Here is a 25,178-nt window from a genome sequence, read left to right as displayed (position 1 = left end):
AAAAAAGGCATACTGAAGTGGGCTATCCCATTGTGGCAGCCCACTCCTTCATGACCCTAGTGCCATTGCATTAGGTCATTATTTAAAGAGGTTGAGCACCTTTAAATTCACTTTTATTATGATGTAAACAGAGATATCCTGGATTTATTTTATTTGTGTTTTTTGAGTTATTTAGCTTTGAATTCAACAGCTCTCCAGTTTGCAGCTCTCCAGGTTGTTAGGGTCCAAATTACCCTAGAAACCATGCATTGATTTAAATAAGAGACTGCAATATGAATAGAAGAGGACCTGAATAAAAGATGAGTAATAAAAAGTAGCACTAAAAAAAAATATGTAGCCTTACAGAGCATTTTGTATATGGGTTAATGATCCCCCCCCCACCATTTGAAAGCTAGAAAGAGTCAGAATAACAAATAATTACTCTAAAATATTTCAATAAAAGCTCTAAAAAAGAAAAAAAATAAGACCCATTGAAAAGTTGCTTAGAATTACCTATTCTATAACATTCTAAAAGTTAACTTAAAGGTGAACCAACCCTTAAACACTTTGTGACCAGCACTGTATTAGGATTTTATACAGTAATCCTTTTATTGTTTTTTTAAGATTAAATGGTGCTACTGTTGATCTCTGTCTGTGGGGGCTTTCTCTCTTTCCCCCCCAATCAGAATCTTGTTGTTTAATCCATTGCCTGAAAGGGGTTGTTCACCTTCAAACAACTAGTTGTTTTCAGATAGATCACTAAAAATAATGACTTTTTCCATTTACTTTCTATTTTCTATGTGTGAACATTTTTAGAATATTGAAGTGTAGAGTTTAATTTTTCACCTTCTAAAGCAGCTTTGGGGGGGGGGGGGGTCACCGACAGACAGATGCTGCTGAAACAACTAAATGTTGCAAAATTTTAACAGTTCAGTCAGGAGAGGCAGGGATATTAAAATATAAATTAAGATTTTGAAAAAAGTAAAAAATAGAAAGTAACTGAAAAAAGTCTGAAAACAATTGAACTTAAAAAAGTGTTTTGAAGGTGAACAACCCCTTTAAAGGCAGCCATACTGTACATTTGAGGACTCATACTTTCAAATGACAGGGGGGAGCCCCCCACCTTACTTCCCAGAACTCGAGCAGCTTTGTTTGTTTCCCTGTAACAACTGTGTAGATTTGTATTCACAGACCCAGTGCAGTCTGTATATTCTGATTATTAATAAGTGTTGCTGTATCAGCTTCTATGGCAGATATTATTTGACTTGTGCTGTTTTAAACATTTATGACAATCCCTAAGCTTAACCCTCCCAACTGAAGCCCACTCCACACTGAGCATGTGCATAGTCTTTGTATTGCAAAGATGTTTAACAAAGTTACAAGAGAACAACCCCATGTGCCAACTTTGAAAGCATAAATCATTTGTTTAATTGGGCTTCTGGTGCAGTAAGTGCATGCTTATATTTAATATACAAAATACAGCATTTCTAACATTATTCTATTTTAGACTTCAGTTGCCCTTTAAGTAATTGCCTACCTCGCCTCTATGCGTAAGGCATAGAGGAGGGGCAGACAATATATGATTGACAGCTGAGACTTTTAAACAAGTTTATAAAGGGTAGGGATATTTTAATAAAACCAAGAATGTTTCATGTTTAATTTGAAAAGGACTTTTATTATTAAACTTGTTATGTCTGGGTGACAGGTCCCCTTTAAATCAGAATTTCAGCTATTCCAGTGCAGAGAATGCAACTCCTCTCTTTGCACTATCCATGTGCCGCAGTGCTGCCTACATGTTTCGCTAATAATTCTACAATTGGCCCATCACTAACTGTAAGTTAAAAAAAAAACTATAAAGTGATTAAGCATAACCAGATTTGGTAGGGTATGTTGACCAGTTTAAAATTTCTAGGCCCCTTGTATAGCCTTGGGGGACAAATCCTAATCTTAAATATAATACATCCGATAAATATTATCAGATGTAATATGTACAAAACCCTTTGGTGTTACTGGTCCTCTAATGTAGCTGTCCAGTTTGGTTAAACCAAATGGCAAAATCTCAAAGAAAATTAATGGCCAGCTGCCCAAGCAGCATACATTATGATAAAACAAAATCGATTTCATGACCACTAATTCAAAAAAAAGTTGGAAAATCCCTTACCCTATTTGTATTTGCCTGTCTGAATCATGCAAAAAAAATAAAATAAAAGCATGTTTATTGCAAACACATTTGTTGGAGAAGTTAATTATTGACTAAAGTTGCGTTTCAGATGTACTGTAAAATCTAAAAATGTCTGTAGGAGTGGGAAGGGTACAGCACAGTAGCTGTGGCTTATCTCTGCCTTGCACCGAAACTCCAAGGAGCGATAACACTGCTTAGTGATAAAATATTAACTGTTCTGCAAACACAATCGCTGGGACTGGCTGGCACTACCTGGCAGAGAATAATGAAACAGGATCATCTGCTAATTATATTCCTTCTAATTGGTTTTGTTATGACAGAGAAAAAACTCCCACACACTGCATGGAAATAGATACAGTATATCTATTTACATATATATCTATATATATCTATATATATATATATATATATATATATATATATATATATATATATATATATATATATATATATATATATACTTTCACTACTTCTAAATTTTTTTCATTTTATTTCACTTTTACATATTTCACTATATATATATATATATATATATATATTTATATATATATATATATATATATATATATATATATATATATATATATATATATATATATATATATATATATACACACACACACACTTTCTTTCACTCTAGTGTAGCAGTAGCAATTAATTCAAGATACGGCTAACATGGGCTTCAACTGGGTCTGGTAAGTCCAGTATAGCTTTATTATAGCCTAAAGAGGTACAGTAGATACAAGGTTATGATAATTCCATGTGCTTTGTGAGACAAGATATTTACTACATAGTGGTGTCCCTTCTGGTGGGGGTTTGGGGTGCACAAAGGAAAAGGAGGAGATGCAGTAGGAAAATGCAGAAAGTAAAAGGGAAGCAGAAAACTAATATTCAGCATGCTGTGGAAATCTCTGTGGAAGTCTCTTTAATGGACAACAAAACAAAAAATATGAAAAGAAACTGTTGTCCCTTGTAGCTATATTTATCAGCATGTTTCTGTTGAGGAATCCTGTGCTGAACTGACCATATTAATAAAACACAGTGCTCCACTGGCCAGATTATCATGAGATATAGTACAAGTGGCAAGCATGTTATGTCTGTGCTAACATGTACAGTTTATCATTATATTCCATATAACTATGACATATAGTCACTATTCCCTTCATGCAAGTCCACAGAATACTGATTAACAAAATCAGAGAGGGATTATGGGGTCACCAGAGCCAAAGTGACCCCAAAAGGTTTCTAGCATCTAAGAGTTGCAGGAGGTTTAGGGGTCAGTATAGTAAGATCCTTACTCTGCGGATGTGCTGTCGCTCATGCTGATGGGGAAAGAAAACAAAACAAAAAAAACAGAAACATGACACAATGAAACATGCAGTGACAAAGTAACCAAACACACAATATGAAATGAGTGCAGCATATGGAAAGTCAACACAAGCCATTTTTTGGTTTCTGAAGCATGGTGTCATTACTTGATAGATAACTTATCTCTTGCTGAGTCATCACGGCTAATGTAAATAAATGTTGGTTCTGAAATGAAAATTGAACCTGTCCTCTAAGGCAGAAATCTAATGGTAAAATATGTATTGCAAGGTAAAATATGTATTGCTGCTTTTGAATTGTCATTTGTGATGGCCGAATTTAACTGGCAGGTACGAATTAGTGGCGAATTCCCGTGATTGTCCGCCAGCAAATAAATTCGTGAAACCGCAGAGAAAATTCAGCAGCATCCGTTTTTCTGGACGCCGGCGCATTTTTGCCTGAGAATATGCACCGGCGTACAAAAAACGGATGCCCCTGTCCAAAAAACAGATGCCGTGTCAAAAAAAAGACGCCTGTGCCGTTTCACGTTTTTTTTGCCGTTTCGCGAATTTTGCTGGAAATTAGCACATTTTTCAGCAAAACGCCCCAAATTCACCCATCACTATTTGTCATGCAGCACAGCAACACTGGAATTAATTGATTTAGTCTCCCCTATAGGCCTGGTCCCACAGGAGTACATATACAGGCTGATAAAATTACAGATGCCTCTGTGTAAAGGGACCTTTGAGTAACGTAATTAATCATGTATCCTATAAACTATTTTCACTCTTGTCAGCGTTTTTCGGGATTTTGCGGATTTAGATCAGGGCTGCTCAACTGGGATCCAAATGTGGCCTTTCAATTGATTCATAGTTCTTCATTGGCTACTATGTAAAACACAATTATTTTATTATAATCTGGCCTCCAAATATGTAATATATTTAGGGCAATATATTGAACCTAATTTAAAGGAGATCTAAAGCTTAACCTAGAAGTACAGTAGAAATGCTGCACATTATATTTTGGGGTTCTGTACCAGCCCAAGGCAACCACAGCTCTTTAGCAGGGAAGAGCTGTGCTTCTGACTAGGCCCCCCCCCCATTTTTTCCAGAGGGCAGTAAAACTTCACCCTCCCCCAGCATCACTAGGCCCATCCCCTGCCAGGTCTGCATTTTGACAGAAGGTGGCAACCCTACTGCTTATATAGCAACTAAGGGGGTTATTTATAAAATCCTCATTTTTAAACTAGACATCTGCCATTGAGTTTGATATGATCTTGGCAGGTTTGAGTTGAGTTTTTTTCTTTGAAAACATGGTGTTTTCCTCTTTAAAACTCTGACCAGAAAAAAATCAACTGTAGTAAATTAATCCATAAGTGTCTTGATATAAGGCTGGTTAGTAATTAATTAATATTATCATTACACAGCAGCTCCGAAACCAGTACAATTTGCATCAAAACTTAATAAGCATCATCTTCTATGACAGACAAGCCTAATTTTCTGCTTGATGATTGGTGAAGACCTCTAAGCTTAGCTTGTCAACAGCTGCCCAGAACACACTGAGCATGTGCTCCTCCCCTGTGTACAACTTTGAAGGCCTGGATCATTACTGTTTTAGAGATGCTAAACCTTTATATATTGTGCATTAAGCACAATATATAAAATGTGGTAAATGGTAATTCTATTCTTATTAAGTTATTGAGTTTAGTTCTTTTTTAAATATGATTAACATGTGGTGTGTTTCCACAACTGTCTCCTGGAAAAATGGCAGCAACACAACACAAATATAACCAGTGACTACCAATTGTGGACAATGAAAAAAGAATGAAAAACATGGAACATTTGCCTTGCATGTAGTAATAAACAGAGATTGTAAAAATATAATTATGTATTTCTGTTTTCAGTAATTTTCTGACTCTGACCTGTAGCTTTAACCATCACATCATAGAAACAACTGGATAGGTCAGGGGGAAAAGTCATAAAAGAAATGACCAGTAGAGGGCAGCAGTAAACATCTCAGGTGCAATAGATTGGCAAAAGGTAGTATAACAAAATATAACCTGGGTGCACTTATACATATGTCATACATAATATGCACTTCCAGGAACCATGATATTTGTTTTTAAAATTATTTTACTAGTGCTGTCCCCAATCAAATTCACGAAAATGTAATCCTTAAAATTCTAATGTTAACATCATTATGGATGATTTCCATGGATTATTGCATGTAAAGTGTTACATGTGGCATATTCAAGGAATTCTGATGGAAAGGTATATTTGGGAGAATCGAAGCTCATCAACCAGAGATTTCCCATGGGTGACAATGTGCCCCATCCGTCATTGCCTTTAAAGGCCAAGCAACCTTAGCAAAGGGTAGTGGCACCTTCTTTCCTGCAGCTCTGGGGTGCACACATGCATAGTAGAGCAAAAGGTCCAATATTTTTTTCAAGTTCCAATTTTACTCTACTGCACATGTGCACAGACAAGGGTGCAAGAAAGAACCGGCGGCAGGATAGAAAGTAGTGCCACTACCCTACGATGGAACATTTTTTCAGCACTGGCCCTGAGCCTTGGTTATCTTTGAGGTCGCTTAGCAAATTGCCTCCCCCTAGTAATAAGCCTTTTTCTATTAAAGGCAATGACAGATGGAACATTTTGTCAATCATGGGAATTCAGAATTAGTGTAATACATAGTAGGCCTCATTAACAAAGCAGGTGCAATGTGCACCCAGGCCCACTTGCTCACTTGGGGCAGTTTATCTTTTCCCACTGAGTGACTTTACAGCAGCCTGGTCAAGGGAGCTGCAATACAGGCAGAACACTTAACATAACACCAGTAATACCCAGGCAGTCCTAAGAAGGATTGTAATTGTCCCACTTTATTTGGAGCAGTCCTCTGCTGCATGAGGTATGGGGCAACTTCCTTATCACTGAGCCTCGGTCAAATAAATATGAGGCAACTCTAGCTGCTACATAATAGCCTTTTTCACCTGCTGGTTTGGGCCCCCTGACCACCATGGGCCCATTTACCCAGTAGCTCTATTCTGCTGGGTTCACAACATCATCCTCTGTGATAGCATAAACGTCAGCCACAATAGTATTAGCATCACAGGCTTGGTACCCAGATTCCTCACTGGCAACCAACCCTCTTGCACACGTACCTATCTTCATGGTCAACCTCAGGCCCTCTCGGGATGCATGGGGGCTGATTGACATAGGTGTGCGTACCACCCCAGTCCCCCCTGACAACTTCAGAACCTTCTGCCAATCACATTGTTGATCTACAAATCTCTTTCAGGGCGGGGACCAGTATTTGAGCCCACTGCATCTAGCAGCAACCCATCCAACTGTTGGAGGATGTTCATGCCAATAATCATCGGTCTCCCTTTATAGGACGCTGTCTCGCCAGCACCACCCCCTTGCGTGGCAAGCACTGTCCAAACAACATAATATCCATCCGGGTGCTGCCTGTCACCTCAATGGGGGTGTTATTGGTGGCTTTCAGGTTTATCCTGGATACTTGGCACTCCAGTTTCTTGAATCCCCTCTCTTTGAAGAAGGCCTTGGTCATGGTGGTCACCTCAGAGACAGTGTTCATCAGGCAGCAGACCCTGGGTCCCACAGTTCTAGCAGTGAGGGGTCCTCATCTGGCCAACCCATCCTCGTGCCAGCAAGGCTTGACCTTCACTCCCTTTGCAGAGGTTTGCCACTACTTCCTTCATGTCAGCTAGGGACCCTTCTAGTTCTTTCACCATCCTTCTAGGCCTTAGATGACTCCCCAGCAGTAGTATCAGTTGTGGCTGCCGTCACTACTGGGACTCTTATTTTTTCACTCCCTTTGGCCTCCGGGCTCACAGGATGGTTTGGAATAGAAAATTGTCATCAATGATCTGCAATCAGTATCCCACTCCCAGACTACTGCCAAATGTAAAAGTCTAAGGGTAGGACTACTCGGACGTTTTCGCACAATCCGATGCGCTGCGACAAAACGCCAGCGTCAAATCGCATTCAATGGAAATAAGGTAAGTGAATGCATTGTTGGTGTCGTAGCGTTGATCCGACGCGACATGACTGTCGGATGCAGACGCTGCACACTGCATCTACATCCGTCAGTCGTGTCGCGGCGGATCAACGCTGCGACTTCATCCGACATTTCCATTACTTACCTTATAGCGCGTCAGATCATGCCGAAAATGTCCGTGTAGCCCTACCCTAAAAGAGACTTTTGATTAACACAAATTGAACTTCAGATCACCTGCGATTCTTCTTTTCTAAATTATCCCTCACTCCTCTGCTTCTTTTCCTGTCTCTCACATAACTCAACTCTCTACAGCCCCAACAACTTTATTATCACATAACAATAAGAATATTATTATTATTATTAATAATAACAACAACAACAAAAACAGTAGCTTACAAGGGAGTTGTCTGCCTCTGTCGTTTCATGAGATGTTAACTAACCCCATCTTATTAGGGTGAAAATAATCCAACTTCTGTAATGTCTGGAGAGAATTTTTTTTTTCAAAAAATTAGAACTGGATCATTATCACCCTAATTAATGGACTGCACTTGGGGACTGCAACTATTGACAGTGCTGAGTAAAAGTGGGAGTAAAATAGGTACTTCCTTATATATATATATATATATATATATATATATATATATATATATATATATATATATATATATATATATATATATATATATATATATATATATATATATATTCCTTCTAACTTGTCTTCATACATAGTGCTCTCCATGCAAGCTCCTGCTTTGTAAACAGCCACAAGTGAGCTCTGGTATCTGAATCGCGTTTTTGATTACAACCTTTATGGCACACCTTATTTGTCAAATGTCCAAATATATGAATCAGCTGCAAATTATGTATCACGCAATCTACAGTCAGTCCCATAAATCTTTGGACAGAGACAACATTTTTCTAATTTTGGTTCTGTACATTACCACAATGAATTTTAAATAAAACAACTCAGATGCAGTTGAACTGCGGACTTTCAGCTTGAATTCAGTGGGTTGAACAAAAAGATTGCATAAAAATGTGAGGAACTAAAGCCTTTTTTTACACAATCACTTCATTTCAGGGGCTCAAAAGCAATTAAAAAACTGAAAATAAAATGTTAATTTCTAATCCTTCTAATCCCTCTGCTGGCAATGACAGCCTGAAGTCTTGAACTCATGGACACCACCAGATTCTGGGTTTCCTCCTTTTTAATGCTCTGCCAGGCCTTTACTGCAGCGGCTTTCAGTTTCTGTCCGAAGTTTAGTCTTCAACAAGTGAAATGCATGCTCAATTGGGTTCAGATCAGGTGACTAACCAGGCCATTCAAGAATATTCCATGTCCGTGCTTTAATAAATAGTGACGGGCGAATTTATTCGCCAGTCGCGAATTAGTCGCAAATTCCCGTGATTCGCTGCCGGCGAATAAATTCACCAGCAAATTTGCGTTAAAAAAAAATGGATGCAGTCGTCAAAAAAATGGACGCTGGCGTCAAAAGGAGACGCCGATGCCGTTTCACGAATTTTCTCCAGTTTTTGCGATTTTCGCATAGCGAAACGCCCCAAATTCGCCCATCACTATTAATAAACTCATGGGTTGCTTTGGCTGTATGTTTTGGGTCATTGTCCATCTGTATTATGAAATGCCTCCCAATCAATTTGACTGCATTTAGCTTGATTTGAGCAGACAGTATGTCTCTGAACTCCTCAGAGTTCATTCGGCTGTTTCTGTTCTGTTTCACATCATCAATAAACACTAGTGACCCAGTGCCACTGGCAGCCATGCACATCCAAGCCATCACACTGCCTCTGCCATGTTTTATAGAGATGTGGTATGCTTTGGATCATGAGCTGTTCCACGCCTTCTCCATACTTTTTTCTTGGCATCATTCTGGTAGAGGTTGAACTTGGTTTCATCTGTCCAAAGAATGTTTTTCCAGAACTTTGCTGGCTTTTTCAGATTTTTTTTAGCAATATTCAATCTAGCCTTTCTATTATTGATGCTTATGAGTGGATTGCACCTTGCAGTGCACCCTCTGTATTTACTTTCATGCAGTCTTCTCTTTATGATAGACTTGGATATGCCTACCTCCTGGAGAGTGTTGTTCACTTGTTTGGATGTTGTGAAGGGGTTTATCTTCACCATGGAAATGATTCCACCCCTGTTGTCTTCCATGGACATCCAGGTCTTTTTGCGTTGCTGAGTTCACCAGTGGTTTCTTTCTTTCTCAGGCTGTATCATACTGTAGATTTTGCCACTCCTAATATTGTAGCAATTTCTCGAAAGGGTTTTTTTCTGTTTTTGCAGCTTAAAGGGGACCCGTCACCCAAAAAAATTATTCAAAATCCTATTTTATCAGATTAGTCAAGGAAAATGAACTTTAACTACACTATATAAATTAATGAATCTTGTTTCCTTCAATCTGGGATTTCAAAATTATAACAAGCAGGCGGCAGCCATTTTGTGGACACTGTCATTAAGACAAGCCTTGTATCATCTCAGAATCTTGTTTGTGCACCAGAATGGGGGACCTGATGTCCATCCCCATATCCTGGCTACACAATTATATGGTAAAGAGAACTGGGGGAATGTGGGGAGAGCAGTGACATCTAAGAAGTGCTGAATTGAAAGTGAAAGTAATTGTCTGCCCCGCCTCTATGCCACGGGCATAGAGGAGGGGCAGACAATATTTGATTGACAGCTGAGATTTTTAAATGAGTTTACAACAGCTATGAGTGCTTTAATAAAAAATAGAAATTGGATTTCATGTTTAATTTGAAAAGGACTTTTATTATACAGATTTTTGTGTCTGGGTGACAGGTCCACTTTAAGGATGGCTTGTTTCACCTGCATGGAGAGCTCCTTTGACCGCATGTTGTCTGTTCACAGCAAAATCTTCCACATACAAGTACCCCCAGGTCTTTTATCTGCTTCATAGATAATAACGTTACAAAGGAATTGCCCACACCTTCCCATGAAATAGCCTTTGAGTGTCCAATTGCTTTTGAGCCCCTAAATGAAGTGTGGTAAAAAAAAGGCTTTAGTTCCTCACATTTTTATGCAATCTTTTTGTTCACCCAACTGAATTAAAGAGGAAAGTCTGCAGTTCAACTGCATCAGAGTTGTTTAATTTAAAATTCATTGTGGTAATGTACAGAACCAAAATTAGAAAAAAGTTGTCTCTGTCCAAAAATGGATGGGCCTAACTGTATATGACAACAATCATGCTGGAATTCTAGAAAAAGGTGTGTTTTCGATCTAATGCAATTATTATATTTTTGTGTGTGAAAAAATAACATTAAACAATACTTCAGCTGGTCATGTAGCTCAGTCTTTGCCAATGTAATATCATATATATAGATATTACATAATAACATTAATATTTTTTCTGGAATCATAAGTACCAAACCTCTTGTGAAAGGCAGGAAACAACCTGATTCCACACCTTTAAACCATCAGTAACATCATAACCATCTGCATCATTTATTTAAAAAACTAAAAATAATGTCTCTAAAATTTGTGATAATGGCATATTTTGTGGTCACTATCAAGATAAACACTTAGTCCAAATCATTGCTGAATCAAGCAAGAGACCTTGTGCAACAGATTTTGTGTATATGAGAACCATTATCCTGAAACCCCTTATTCAAACACAGAATTGCTGTTTCCTGCAGCGTTCTATTTAAACAAAGAAATCTGTTTTTGTATGTTTGACCGATCTGATTCTTCTCTTTAATATTAAGAGAGTACTAATTATTGTTTGTGTTTCGTAGCTGTAGATCATAGTACTCCGCCTTATGAAAGGATCCCTTATATGAAATGATCCAGCTCACAAGCACATGTGGATGTTTGGATCCCTTGCCTGTATTGGATTTCATAATTTCTGTATTCCCAAATGACCTGAAGAGGGCAGCACTATCCTATAACTTGCAAACTGCCATGCTAAAAAGTATATCGCATAGATAACATTAAGCAGGCTCAACATGCAGACTGAAAGCAGGCAAAAAGCAAAATATATGTATATATAGGTACTCACATTGTACCAGCTCTGGCTTTTCTGTAATAAGAAAAAAAAATCATGTTAGATTACTATGAAACCAACAAAGAATAAGTCACAGAAGCAGTGGTGCCAATAAATGTATAACATTGAACACTACAGGAAAAATTTTATGTTTCTGGTTCAGTTAGAATGGGGGGGGGTCATAAGGATTTGTATTCTACCACTCCCTGCACCCATGTCTAAATTCCATGGAATCTAGTCATGGGAATAGATGGTATTTAATGATCTAAAAGCATTTAGATTTGGGGACATTGTCCTTTGTCCAAGTTGTCCATTGTAACAAATTGGAACCTAACAATACCAAATGCCAGTACAGAGAGCATTTCCCAGCAATAAGGGTGGTGGCACATGAGGCTACTGGGGAAGGTTAGTAGCCCAATGACAAATCACCTCTTCTAACAGGGACTAATCTCCCCTTAATGCCTTCCCGCTGGCTAGAATGTAAATCGCTGGCAGGATGGCCGGGATCACTGCGGCTTTCCGAAGTCGCTAGAAGTTTCATCATGAGGATGGTGGCACACACTGCTATTCGGGGAGATTATTCGCCCTGCAATAAAATGCCTCTTCTTCAGGCGACTAATCTCCCTGCAATACCTTCCCGCTGGCTAGAATGTAAATCGCAAACGGGATGGCACTCAGATCGCTTCGTTTTTCCAAAAATTGCCCGAAGTTGCCTCACGAGGAAACTTTGTGCAACTTCGGAAAGCAGTCCGAGTGCTATCACACTGGCAATTTATATGCTAGCCAGTGGGAGAATAGTCATTACAATAAGAGGCGATTTGTCGATGGGCGACTAATCTCCCCGAACAGCAGTGTGTGCCACCACCCTGAGGCAACCTTGGACGACTTCGGTGAACGATTCGTTCCGAGTGCCATTCTGTCATGCGATTTAAATTCTAGCCAGTGGGAAGGCATTGAGGGGGGGATCAGTCGTCTGAAGAAGAGGCAATTTGTAGATGGGCGACTAATCTCCCTGAGTAGCCATGTTTGCCACCACCCTAAGAGGTTGACCTGTAAGTGCAGGGTCAGGTCAGATAGGTCATCATCCAGGTCAAAGGAGGGACAACTTAAATGTTTTAATGCTACCCCACCAAGCTGGAAATAAGGCGGGTAGCAAGTCCATAAAAAAATATTACATAAGCCACAGCAATTACCCAGGTATCTGCTGGAGAACAGAGGAGAGTATATTTTATCTTGTCTGGAGCCCACGTGATCTAATTACAGTGTCGGACTGGCCCACAGGGATACCAGGAAAACTCCCGGTGGGCCCAGGTGTCAGTGGGCCCTCATGCTGCTAACACTTGGCCTATTTCATGGCCATTCCCTATTTCTATGAAAACAAAGAGGCTAAATAAATGGAATAATTGATTATAGTATAAAGAAAACAGACTAGGAGAATAGAGGTTGATTGAGGAGATGAAGAATATTGGTACTGATAGTGGGCCCCTGGTCTAAGGTTCTATGGTGGGCCCCTGGTGTCCCAGTCCGACACTGTCTAATCAATACACTTTTGGAAAAAAAACAAAAAAACAAACAAATGCAAAGCACAATATTATGGCAGATTAATAAAGGTACTTGAACCTAATACAAATCCCTTATAACCTGAACTTAGCATCAATGCAGTGTTTCACTGCACTAGCAAATTGAATGTGCAATGGATAGGGTACATGGATCATTTGAATTTATGGAATGAACATGTTCCTTGTAAAAGGTGTTACTTCCAGGTTTCCCTTAGCATGTTGCTCTTAAACATGCAACTGACTTGCATCTAGCAAACTGCATTAAACAGCTGTCATTAAGGTCAAGAACTTCAGCATGTTAAAAGTGATTTATACACAAACTGACTTGAAAACGCCAGGAATAATATCTTGGAATCCTGGGGTAATTCTGCATTGTGGGTAAAAAAAACCTGGTAGATTGCAATGATCATTTGCACTTTACAATGCCTTAAATGAGCCCTACATAGTATTAATATTTATACTTTAGAAAGTGAAGATATTTTTATCAAGCAGTACCTGGAACTGTGAAGTCCTAATACCAAGATTTCCATTCCAGTAAACATAGACCCCCTTCAAATAGTGCCTAAAGGAAACCTATATCTGTGGCTTGGTACAAACAGAATATGAATATCACTTGTTTTATCTATGAGAGAGAAATAGCAGTTTACATTCTTGTCAAACCCACAATATGACCACTTCTGCTTACTGTATATATAAAGCATGCATGGTGTGAGAAGGAAACTGGAAACTTGTAACCATGAGACTAGTTTTAGATCTCTGTACCTTTATACTGCTGTAGGGATATAGGCAATGAGTGCCGCCAGATTAAATTATGCTCAGGAGCAACCTAACTGCATGATTGGTGTTATCCCAGGGTAAAAAAAGGTTTAAGTTAATTCACTCATGACGCTCTCTGGCATTATCTAGAGTGTGAGCTCTGCGTATTATAAAAGGGGTGGTTTCGATATTTGTCTTGGACCCCTCACATACAGGGGACATGGGAATACCTGGAGTATAAACTTAAAATGATCAGTAACACCAAAAAACATTCTTAACATTCTTTTAAAGTAATAAAAATATAATGCACTGTTGGCTGCACTGTAAAACTGGTGTGCGTGTTTGTGTGTACTTCAGAAACTCTACAATAGTTTGTATAAAAAAAAAGCTGCTGTGCACCCATGGGGACAGCCAGTCAAAGCTAAAAAAGGAGAAAAGGCACAGGATACATAGCGGATATTAGATAAACTCGGTATTATACAATGGGATTATTCCAAATGTATCTGTTATCTACTGCGTATCCTGTGCTTGAATGGCTGCCCCCATAACTACACAGCAGCTTGTTTATATAAAATATAGTAATGTTTCTGAAGCAAACACACTAGTTTTATTGGTGTTTTTGGTGTTACTGTTCCTTTAAATAGATAGTGGACTCCCCAATTTCTTATCTACAGTGCTTACTTAAGTGTAATTTCATGGCTTATATAACATTACACCAGGACCCATTTTGAAGTACCTGGGTTGGCAGGTCCCAGGAAAGCCCAAGCAAGAAAGGGAGCCCATGATAGGAGGATTAGCAAGTGGGGGGCTAAATTGTCAGTTGCTCAGTGAACAAAATGCAGTTATACAGATCTCAGCTTGGTCATAGCTTTAAAGTAAAATTGGTAACCTGGGGACTAAAATAATAGTGCAGGGTCTCCATGTGTGTTGGAATAGGACCAGAGGTTATTATCTCAAAAATAGTAGTGCAGTACTGTAGCAGATAGTGAATCTGTAGTGTGATTGCTATTACGTTATGTAATACGGACTGTTTTATTGTTTGATGAAGAACCAGGGCACCCATGTATACTGTCTCCTGATTACACTACTTGCTGATATTTTATACCATTCTCCAATGTATTTAAGTTCTAACCTGTGTGTAAGCAGTCCAAGGGCCTGTTTTATCAATGTAGGAATTCAAGTTTCATGTTTTTTTGAGCTAAAACACCTACAACTTATTTTCAAAATAAAGTTTCCAACAAATAACAAATTTTAATTTTGATAAATATGTCTCTAAGAGTAACCACTTTTTCAACTTCACAGGTGAGAAAGATATTGAAATAGGAGAATACCAGGAGCCTTAGGGTAAAGTTAAAAGTATGGATGCAGAGTTAAAACCGGCAGTGGTCATCGACAAACCTCAGATTTATGGCTAAGAGCTAACACCCCACATGGCAAGTGCACTTCTGTGATGACATCCCTGCTTGCATTGTTGATCAATCGGCTAAGTTGCTTACCGAGTGACTAATACCAATGGACTCCCAGTACCATTTTATCAGAAATGGTACTGGGAGTGTTGGCACCAACCCCAAAACAAAATGGGCCCATTGTTTCAAAACAGACAAGGTCCAGAGCTTAAAGTGCTTGTTGGTGATAATAATTAATTTGCATCAACATACACGTTTTGATATAGTGTGACAAGATTGAGATCACAGATAGTAAATACTAAGTAGTATATTTGAGGTGGGAGGAAGATTGAAAGGAGGTTTTGTTGATGAAGAATTCATAACTTAAAAAAAAAAACATGCCATTTGGTTACCTGTTTTCTTTATCTTTATTTTGCGAAATCAGGGAAACATTGTATTTGAACCAATTAATAATGTGAGACGCATTCCCGGGCTCAGGTTGAATAGTACTAGAGTTGTTTTAGAGGTTTTCTTTTCAATCTATATTGTTACAGATTTGTTAAACCAAATGTGACCAAAATGATAAAGAAAGAGTTACAAAAAGAAAGAAAATGTGAGACAAAGGAATTTTCTTCTAATGCATCAGATTTGGGTAGTAAAAGAATAAAGGACATGCCAGGTTTTGTATAGGGTTACAGAGGTAACATTACAGAGGCATTTGTAACCAGTGGCTCAACAAATCCCTTCTGAGTAGTGATGCCATTTAAGGTCAGTATCAATAAGATTAAAGGAAGATGCCCTCCGGTTCTTGGAATTTATTCAATTACCAGTGGAGGAGAAGAGAAACCAGTGATATGATTAATTAAGTATTTCATTGTGATTTTTTTTTAATTGTAGACCTGTGTCTGGTGCTATATAGAGAACTATCAAAAATGTACATCAATACTACTGACAAAAAAGGAAGCAAAATGTAAAGAATATATGTAAAAATTCAAATAAGTTGTCTTAAAAAAAACATACACAACATATAACCACTCTGGAAAAGAGACATCCAAGTACAATAAGAAATAGGCATGGTTAAAGGAAAGATGGAGCTCAGATGGTGGAGGACTAGGCCTCTCTGACACCATACAACTGGATACCTAGATTTGTTTTTTATTTGGACATGGAGGGAACAGAATTTTAAAAAAAAATCACTCTTACTTATGTTAACAACTGTAACTTAATGTTAACTGTTGGTACTATACTCCAAGGTAATATGCATTCTAAGGTAAATAGTCCCAAGACTTGCTTCTAATTAAACACCAAAGGCCCACAGGTGAGGCTAAGGTAGTTCATAACATATTGTACAACTGCTGCACCATAATGGCAGCAAAACAATGTATTATTGTAACAAGCATAGCATTAACACAAACATTTGATTTGCCTGTAAGTGTAGTTAACTTTAATTAATTTTAATTCAATGTTCTATTATTTTAAGATATTTGCAACTTTTTCCCAGGGGATAAAAGGATATTCCATTTCTAATTGTGTGTGATTTTTAGTTTCCTATGAGAAGAATAGTTTTAAAAAGTGACCTACCCTATTACCACAGGAAATAATTTCTATTTGCTATTATACAATGTTATATCTAAAAAGAAAAACTTCTTTTTTTCCATCAGCAAAAAACAAACAAATCCTTTTTAATTTGATAGTATGTTTTATCCTGTTTTTTCAAATGATAAGAAGATAGAAAAAATCACTTCCCTTTCTATCAGAAATCTTTTTTTTATTGTCTGTCAATTTGTTTCTGTGCAAAAATGAGTGAAAAAATGAATTCCCTCTTTGCACAAGAAAAATGGGTCATTTTTTTCCTAGAGATAATGAAATGCTACATCTTAATTATAAAGTTTGTCTGATCTGTGAGCTGTTTTTATTAAACATGAGAAAAACTGCATGAACATTTACCCCATATATAATAAAAGGCACTAAGGTTGCCCAGAAGCAGTAACCCATAGCAACCAATAACATGTTTGCTTTTAAACGTATATTCTACCTGCTGAATGGTAGCTATGGGTTACTGTACCCAGGCAAACTTAGTGCCTATTATTACATAAGAACTCAATAATGTAAACTTTGTATCTTGTGGGGTTATTGGTTCTATTCAGATTTAATGGAATTAGAATCCAAAATAATACAGCCCATAACCAATGAGTATAAGAAATAATGTTTAAGATCCACTACTCATAAATTACACTGGACAATGGCTATACATTGTATGCATTCATTTATTGTAAATTGTACATTTGCAGTATATATTTAATTTTATTGCAATGCTAAAGTACTCAGCACTTTACAGGGGCACATTTATTATAAATATGAAAGTGAAAATAAACAATATTTTAATACACAGTTGGGATAAGGATACTGCCCTAAAAAGCTTATAATCTATTGATACCCAGCAATATAAAAGTACTATTGTATTTACAGTATTTTGCAATGACCCACTTGTTCAACATGAGTTTAATGAATAGGAAATTGTGAAATTTCTTTGTTTTCATTATAAAAAAATGAATGGTTTTAGTTACTTCTTGAGCTAAACTGGTCAAAAAGGGAAATTGAAGCAACTCCATGTATGGTCTTTGGGAAGTAGATTTTTTTGCTCACATTTTAATATGCAAATTAGGAGTTCAGAAGGGGATGCGAGAGCTCAGGCCTAAAAGTATGTCAGACATTGACACTTACTTACTAATCTTTTCTTTTCATTTAGATTCCACAATAAATGGAAAGGAGAGGTAATGTAGAGCTTTAGACTCCCATCTTGTTTCACAATACATCCATAAGTTCTTAAGGTATCACAGACAAAACATTAACCAATAGAAAAATAATGGAGTCATTAACAGCAGCTTATAGCATCATTATGATTTGATTTATTTATATTGCCCTGCACTAGCTAGACTCCACCCACATTTTGAAAATATGTCTTAATATATATATATGTCTTGAAAGGAAAGTGGTATCACCACTCAAATGCAAGGGGCCAATTCACTAACTTCGAGTGAAGGATTCGAAGTAAAAAAACTTCGAATTTCGAAGTGTTTTTTGGGCTACTTCGACCTTCGACTACGACTTCGAATCGAATGAATCGAACTAAAAATCGTTCGACTATTCGACCATTCGATAGTCGAAGTACTGTCTCTTTAAGAAAAAACTTCGACCCCCTAGTTCGCCATCTAAAAGCTACCGAACTCAATGTTAGTTAATTAACCCTCGATATTTGACCCTTGGTGAATCGGCCCCCAAATCTTAAAAGCAAATGGCCACAACAGAGTTAAAAGTTCAAGGTAGATAATTTAGTTATTCCTGACAATTTGTGCAGATATTTTCCCAAACTATGACAGGACCTATTAGGTTCTTTTTCCTGGGGCTGCAAATATGATGCTGGCAGCTCTACTTGTATACAGCACAGAATGTCGAGGGATATTTGAAAAAAAACAACAGATCTCAGATTGCACATTTTCACATCTTTCAATTAACTAAAGAATGTTTATGCTGAGTTGACTTTGTAAAGCCATTCATATGCTTTTTTTTATATGAAATTATTTTTGCACTATGTACCTATACGTACCTTTTTCTTTGATTAATGTTGTTATGAATGTTGTAATTAAATAGGTGTCTCTATGGGATAAGTACAGAACTGTAGCTCCTCTGTGATAAAATGGGGGAATTTTTTTTAATGATGACCCATGTATGAGAAAAAATAGATTTTTAAGATGGGCTTGTAAGTGTGGTAGGTTAAAGGTTTATCCCTATGCAAAAGGGTAGTCAAAAGCCTGCTGTAGTTCTCTGCTATCAGTTCTGGGTTGATTAACTCACTATTACTGTGCTTGACCTTGGGAAGTCCAGTACTGTAGTGATAAGTCAAAAGGGTTCAGGTCAAGAAACTGAGTATCAGATGTGGCTTTGGGTGTGTAGTGGACCAAACTTAAAGCAGGCCCCCACCACCCCAGAGCATCTGTCCATCTGTGATGTCATCTGAAGGGGTTGACCTTGGGTTATAAACATGAAGTTGGCAAGGGTTAGGTGCAGATCAGAAAATGTAATCACTGCAGTGTTTTGACAACTACTGTATACCTCTGCTGCCTTATGCAATTTGTATTGTGTGTACTAATTTCTGAGATCTCTTATAGATTCGCCCCAATCATAACTTTTTCCTTCCCTGTTCCTCCTTTGATCCACCTCCTAGCTGCCGGTGGTGTGATAGCCCCACCCATGTGGCGCCACCAGCCTCTTGCCACGCCATCAATTACATCATAACCCATCCCCTTTTGTGACTGCTCCGAGCTAGCGAGTAATAATTTTAAAAGATGGCAACCCTAATCACTTCACAGAATCTGCCCATGTGTGACTTTGTGGCTTCTCACTGGATATGCAGGTCAGCAAAAATGCCCAGTGTACATGCATGTTTTTTAAAATGGTTTTCTATTTTTTATCTACTATAGACTTGAAATACAGACAACGGTGTTAGATGGAAAAATTACATGGAAAAAAATTAAAATAAAACCCTCCAAAGCATTGAATTTGCAGATGTAAAGTACAAAAGTATAATCTATAGCTCTTCAAGCCCTAAGCAATGATTGACATTAGCATCTGTTCAGCAATGTGTTTTCTTCTACAGATGAAGCCACTTGGATTATTTTATTTTATACTTATATTTAAAATAAGGGTTTCTTACTTGGCACATAATTACACTTTCATGCAGTTATTGAAAGGATCAAATGTTAGGTGCAATTCAATCAACAATATTATTTATAGTAACTGCCAGCAGTAAGGCAAGTTTAGGGCTTCATTTTAAATCAAAACTGAACTTAGGGTTTTGAGAAAAGAAGGCATATATCTATGTACACACGGTGAACACTTTTTAACTAGATTAGCAACACAATTTACAGTTTCTATACAGCAAATCTTTAAATATTTTTTTGCCTAGTGATAAATAACAGCACCCAAGAAGAGGTACCCAAGGGGGATTATTTTGTATAATTTTTGTTTTCCTTGAATCACTGCTAATAATTTCATGACCTGCAAATAGATGGTGATAGGCAACCACTAAATAAACAGGCATCTTCAAGGACATTTTTTTCAGTAGATAAGGTTTAATAAGAGAGGGCAACAACTAAACAGGATCCTAACAGTCTCAAACTCCTGGCATATAGGCTTGCATAGTTTGAGGGAACATGCTTATTTCCCTTTGCATTGGAGCCATAACATATGGACAAAAAATAGACATATGTAGGGGTGCTATTTCTGGCATAACAGCAATGGCTTTAATTAATAATACCCCTTTCTACCACTCTTTATCCAAGGTGGAAAGGGGGTGTTACATAGCCAATGTATATAGTATGAGGAGGTGAGTAGGAACTTAGACTATGTGGTGGCAGTGGGTATGATCTGCCTAGACTTTTCCAAAGCATTTGAAACAGTACCACACAAAAGGTTATTGAATAGAATAAGTAGCATTAGCCTGAAACGTATTTATATTTTGATAGAGAACTGGCTGAAGGATAGCTTACAGAGAGTGGTGTAAAATGGAATATTTTCTAATTGGATCAGTGCTGTTAATGATGTTCCACAGGGGTCTGTCCTTGGTCCTTTTTTTGTGCAAAAACAACAAAAGTTCCATGAAGGATGCTCCCATCTTGCAGAGAGATTTGACTTAACTGAATGGACTTGGTCTTTTTTCAAAGCAACTTAACTATGTAACTACATGGCTGAAAGGCTCTATGTTTATGACAGTGTTGTATTTTGTTGTATAATGCACAGGCTGCCTTTTCCTACTTGAAGTTAACTTGAAGTTTCATCTGTCCCAGAGCCCGTTGTAAGATCAAATACGACCTGTTTAAAAACACATATCCCTATCTTTGATAAATGAATGTGCATAATTCCCCAAGCATCATGTAAATTCTACTAAAGACATAGGTTGTGGGGACCCATAAACTACAAAAATAAGGCATCTTTTCATTGTGTTTTTTTTTATTCTTTAGGTAAGAATCATATATGACATTTGCATTTCCTTATCACCATTAAAAGTAATGGTTAATGGACTTTCAGTTCAATATCCCCTTTGCGGTCCAACATTATTTTGGGCAGCAAGTTAATATTCACTCCAAATCTCATTCAGACTTTTCTGAAATGGTATTTAGTCTAGGCCCCCATAGCTATGGATTTGTTCCCTCATGGGTTTATTTCCCTTGAGAAAAGGTGGCCATGTACAGTATATACACCTTTACGTCGGCAGTTTGGCACAAAGCTAGCTTGGAGCTCCATTTTGACAGACCATGCTGTAATATTGTAGGTTGCATTGTCTAGTTTACATTTTCTGAAATCCATGGGCTAAATGAACACAATGGGGCCGATTCACTAACTTCGAGTGAAGGATTCGAAGGTAAAAAACTTCGAATTTCAACGGTTTTTTTGGGCTACTTCGACCATCGAATGGGCTACTTCGACCTTCGACTACGACTTTGACTTCGAATCGAAGGATTCAAACTAAAAATCATTCGACTATTCGACCATTCGATAGTCGAAGTACTGTCTCTTTAAAAAAACTTCGACCCTCTAGTTCGCCATCTAAAAGCTACCGAAGTCAATGTTAGCCTATGGGGAAGGTCCCCATAGGCTTGGCTAACTTTTTTTGATCGAAAGGATATTCCTTCGATCGTTGGATTTAAATCCTTCGAATCGTTCGATTCAAAGGATTTAATCGTTCGATCGAAGGAATTATCCTTCGATCGTTCGATCGAACTATCTGCGCTAAATCCTCTTTGTATCCACTATGTAGTCCTCCAGTTAACTAGTTCACCTGAACTAGTTAACTGGAGCACTGCACAGTGGATACAAAAGCCATAATGTTTTCTACTTTGTTACTCCTCAATAGGTACATACGTTTGTTAGAAATATAACAGTCCCTGCAAATATGTTTTGTTCAACTTCAGAAAGTAGTTCTTTCTAAATAAGACATTTTTTAGTTAGAAGGCAAGCCACCTGTATACTAAGTTTGCAGAATTTCACCAGTTTCTTTTATCACAGGATATCTTTCATCATAAGCAAATGAAGAAAAAAATAGGGTGCATGCCTCCACAGTGTGTCTATTTTCAGAAAACAGTTGAGCATGATACACTGAGTTTTTTCTTTATACTGTCAAGAAGGATGAGCTGTGTTGATCTCATCAGCTGTGATGTGAACCCTCAAGAATCTTACAGGTCATTTCTAAGCACATGCTGACATGCTCAACATGCTCAGATGTGTGTAGAACAGTAAAGGCTGTGCTGACTTTACTTATGCCAGTCCCCATAAGGGTTTATCCAGCCATGGCTTGTTTCACAGTTGAGAAGGGAAACTGTTTCCCTTTCCAAGTTAAAATATTCCTTGGCAGTTCTGTTGTTGTCTAGGGGTTTCAGGATTCCCTAGTCCTATGAATGGATGCTTCTGGAGAGCCTGAGATAGAGAAAGGCCTCAGTATTAGTTAACATAAGGTAAACAAAGCCTTAGAGGAGTCAGGGTTGCAGGGGCCCAGTGAATGAATGAATACCAGATCCTGTTATAGCACTCCAGGAGTGATAAATGAACAAGGTTGCTAGAAAGAGCAATCTGTGTGCCACCAAGAGATATAATGTGGTTTGTACGTAATTCACCAGAAAGCCTGGTGTATGCTTCGCCATAGTATCTGAACTATTGAATAAACTGCTGCTACTTGTTTAATAAATTCTTATTTGTTTTAAGAGCCACTGGTGCCCTTTATTATTTTATTTTTTTGTAACAACATCTAAGATTGAAGTTCGGTTACATCACATGAGGGCTCATCTGAGGATTGTAAATGTAACTGTGTGTTTTCAGCCTAAGAGCAGCTGGTAAAGGCTAATACAGCCAAGAATGGATTACAGGTCCAATTCACAAAACCTGAACATCTTAAAAATAACCCATGTCAGCATTGTTCATTAATATTTAAACACATGTTAATTAAATGTAATATTTAACATTTACTCTCTCTGTTTAGTGCTTGAATTCTTTTACAGTATTAACACCATGCAGTTCTGAAATATGAAAGACTGGATCATACATAGAGCATATACTGTATGTAAGGGGTTATTTAGGTTTTTTTCCTGTAACAAGGACCACAAATCACATAACAGATAATTCTGTTTTAAGAGGAAAAGTACCTTATTCAAAAATGTTACTTGACAATGTAGGACTGCCTCAGAGCATTGATACTCATGCCACAACTGAGCAAATAATACTTATTCTTGCATTTGTATTTGTTAAACTGGATGCCTCCAATAATGTTGTAAACTTTGAATTATTTACATAGATCCAATGATTTTTGCAGAGAAGAATGTAGAATGTTACATAGTTAGTTGCATAGTTAAATCGGGTTGAAAAAAGTTCAACCCCTCCAAATGAAAACCCAGCATCCATACACACTCCCCTCCATACTTTCACATAAATTATATATACTCATACCTATACTAACTATAGAGTTTAGTATCACAATAGCCTTTGATATTATGTCTGTCCAAAAAATAATCCAAGCCACTCTTAAAGGCATTAACTAAATCAGCCATCACAACATCACCCGGCAGTGCATTCGACAACCTTGCTGTCCTCACTGTGAAGAACCCCCTACGTTGCTTCAAATGAAATTTCTTTTCTTCTAGTTTTAAGGGGTGGCCTCTGGTATGGTGATCCACTTTATGGGTAAAAAGGTCCCCTGCTATTTGTCCATAATGTCCTCTAATGTAAGCACTGGAGTCCAAAACTGCACTGCATACTCCAGATGAGGCCTTACCAGTGACCTATAAAGAGGTATAATTATGTTTTCTTGAGTAAGTGATTTTTTTCAGCAAGACAGAACTTTATTTGCTTTAGTAGCCACAAAATGACACTGCCCAGAATTAGACAACGTGTTATCTACAAAAACCCCAAGATCCTTCTCATTTAAGGAAACTCCCAACACACTGCCATTTAGTATATAACTTGCTTTTATATTATTTTTGCCAAAGTGCATAACCTTGCATTTATCAACATTGAACCTCATTTTCCAGTTTGCTACCCAGTTTCCCAACTTAGACAAATCACTCTGCAAAGTGGCAGCATCCTGCATGGAACCTATAGTTCTGCACAATTTAGTATCATCTGCAAAAATAGAAACAGTACTTTAAATGCCCACCTCTAGGTCATTAATAAACAAGTTAAAAAGCAAGGGACCTAGTACAGAGCCCTGTGGTACTCCACTAACAACACTGGTCCAATTAGAAAATGTTCCATTTTCCACCACTCCTTGTAGTCTATCTTTTAGCCAGTTCACTATCCAGGTAGAAAATACTATGTTCCAGGCCAACCTTCCTTAATTTAACCAGTAACCTTTTGTGTGGCACTGTATCAAATACTTTATCAAGTCTAAGTAAATCACATCCACTGACATCCCAGAATCGAGCTCCCTGCTTACCTTCTCATAAAAAGAAACAAAGTTAGTCTGACAAGATCTATTACGCATAAAAACCATGCTGGCACACACTCATAGTATTATGATTTGCTATAAAGTCCAGTACCTTCCTTTATTAACCCTTCAAAAAGCTTTCAAACCACTGACATTAGACTAACTGGTCTATATATTTGAGGCTGAGAACGGGATCCTTTTTTAAACAGAGGCACCAATTCGCCAGTCTTTCTGCAATATGCCAGACCTCAATGAATCCTGAAAAATTATGTAAAGAGGTTTGGCAATCACAGAGCTAAGCTCGCTAAGTACCTTGGGATGAAAACCATCTGGCCCGGACCTTTATTTATCTTAACATGTTCTAGTCTCTTTTGAATTTCCTCATGTGTGAACCATGCATCATTAGTTGTATTACTAGAATTGGGACTATTAAAGGAACAGTAATGTCAAAAAATAAAAGTGTTTTAAAGTAATGAAAATATAATGCAGTGTTGCCCTGCA

General features: G+C 37.7%; 1 protein-coding gene across 6 annotated transcripts in view; it reads right to left on the bottom strand.

Annotated features, from left to right (window-relative positions):
* The window catches only part of LOC108697225 (protein Aster-B), a 102,095-nt gene that overhangs the window by 28,412 nt on the left and 48,505 nt on the right, over positions 1-25,178 (bottom strand). For 4 of the 6 annotated variants that reach the window (XM_041571268.1, XM_041571271.1, XM_041571267.1 and 1 more), the window contains 2 exons: positions 11,521-11,541; positions 3,460-3,483 (listed from right to left, as the gene is read on the bottom strand). In XM_041571268.1, the coding sequence (XP_041427202.1) occupies positions 3,460-3,483; positions 11,521-11,541 (45 nt within the window). The remainder of the gene's footprint in view (positions 1-3,459; positions 3,484-11,520; positions 11,542-25,178) is intronic. The other 2 variants (XM_041571270.1, XM_041571272.1) reach the window with 1 other exon arrangement.

Source organism: Xenopus laevis, chromosome 7S (assembly GCF_017654675.1).
Source record: "Xenopus laevis strain J_2021 chromosome 7S, Xenopus_laevis_v10.1, whole genome shotgun sequence".
Taxonomy (NCBI): Eukaryota; Metazoa; Chordata; class Amphibia; order Anura; family Pipidae; genus Xenopus; species Xenopus laevis.
The sequence above is the reverse complement of the archived record's forward strand: the minus strand, read 5'-3'. Positions and strand labels throughout refer to the sequence as shown.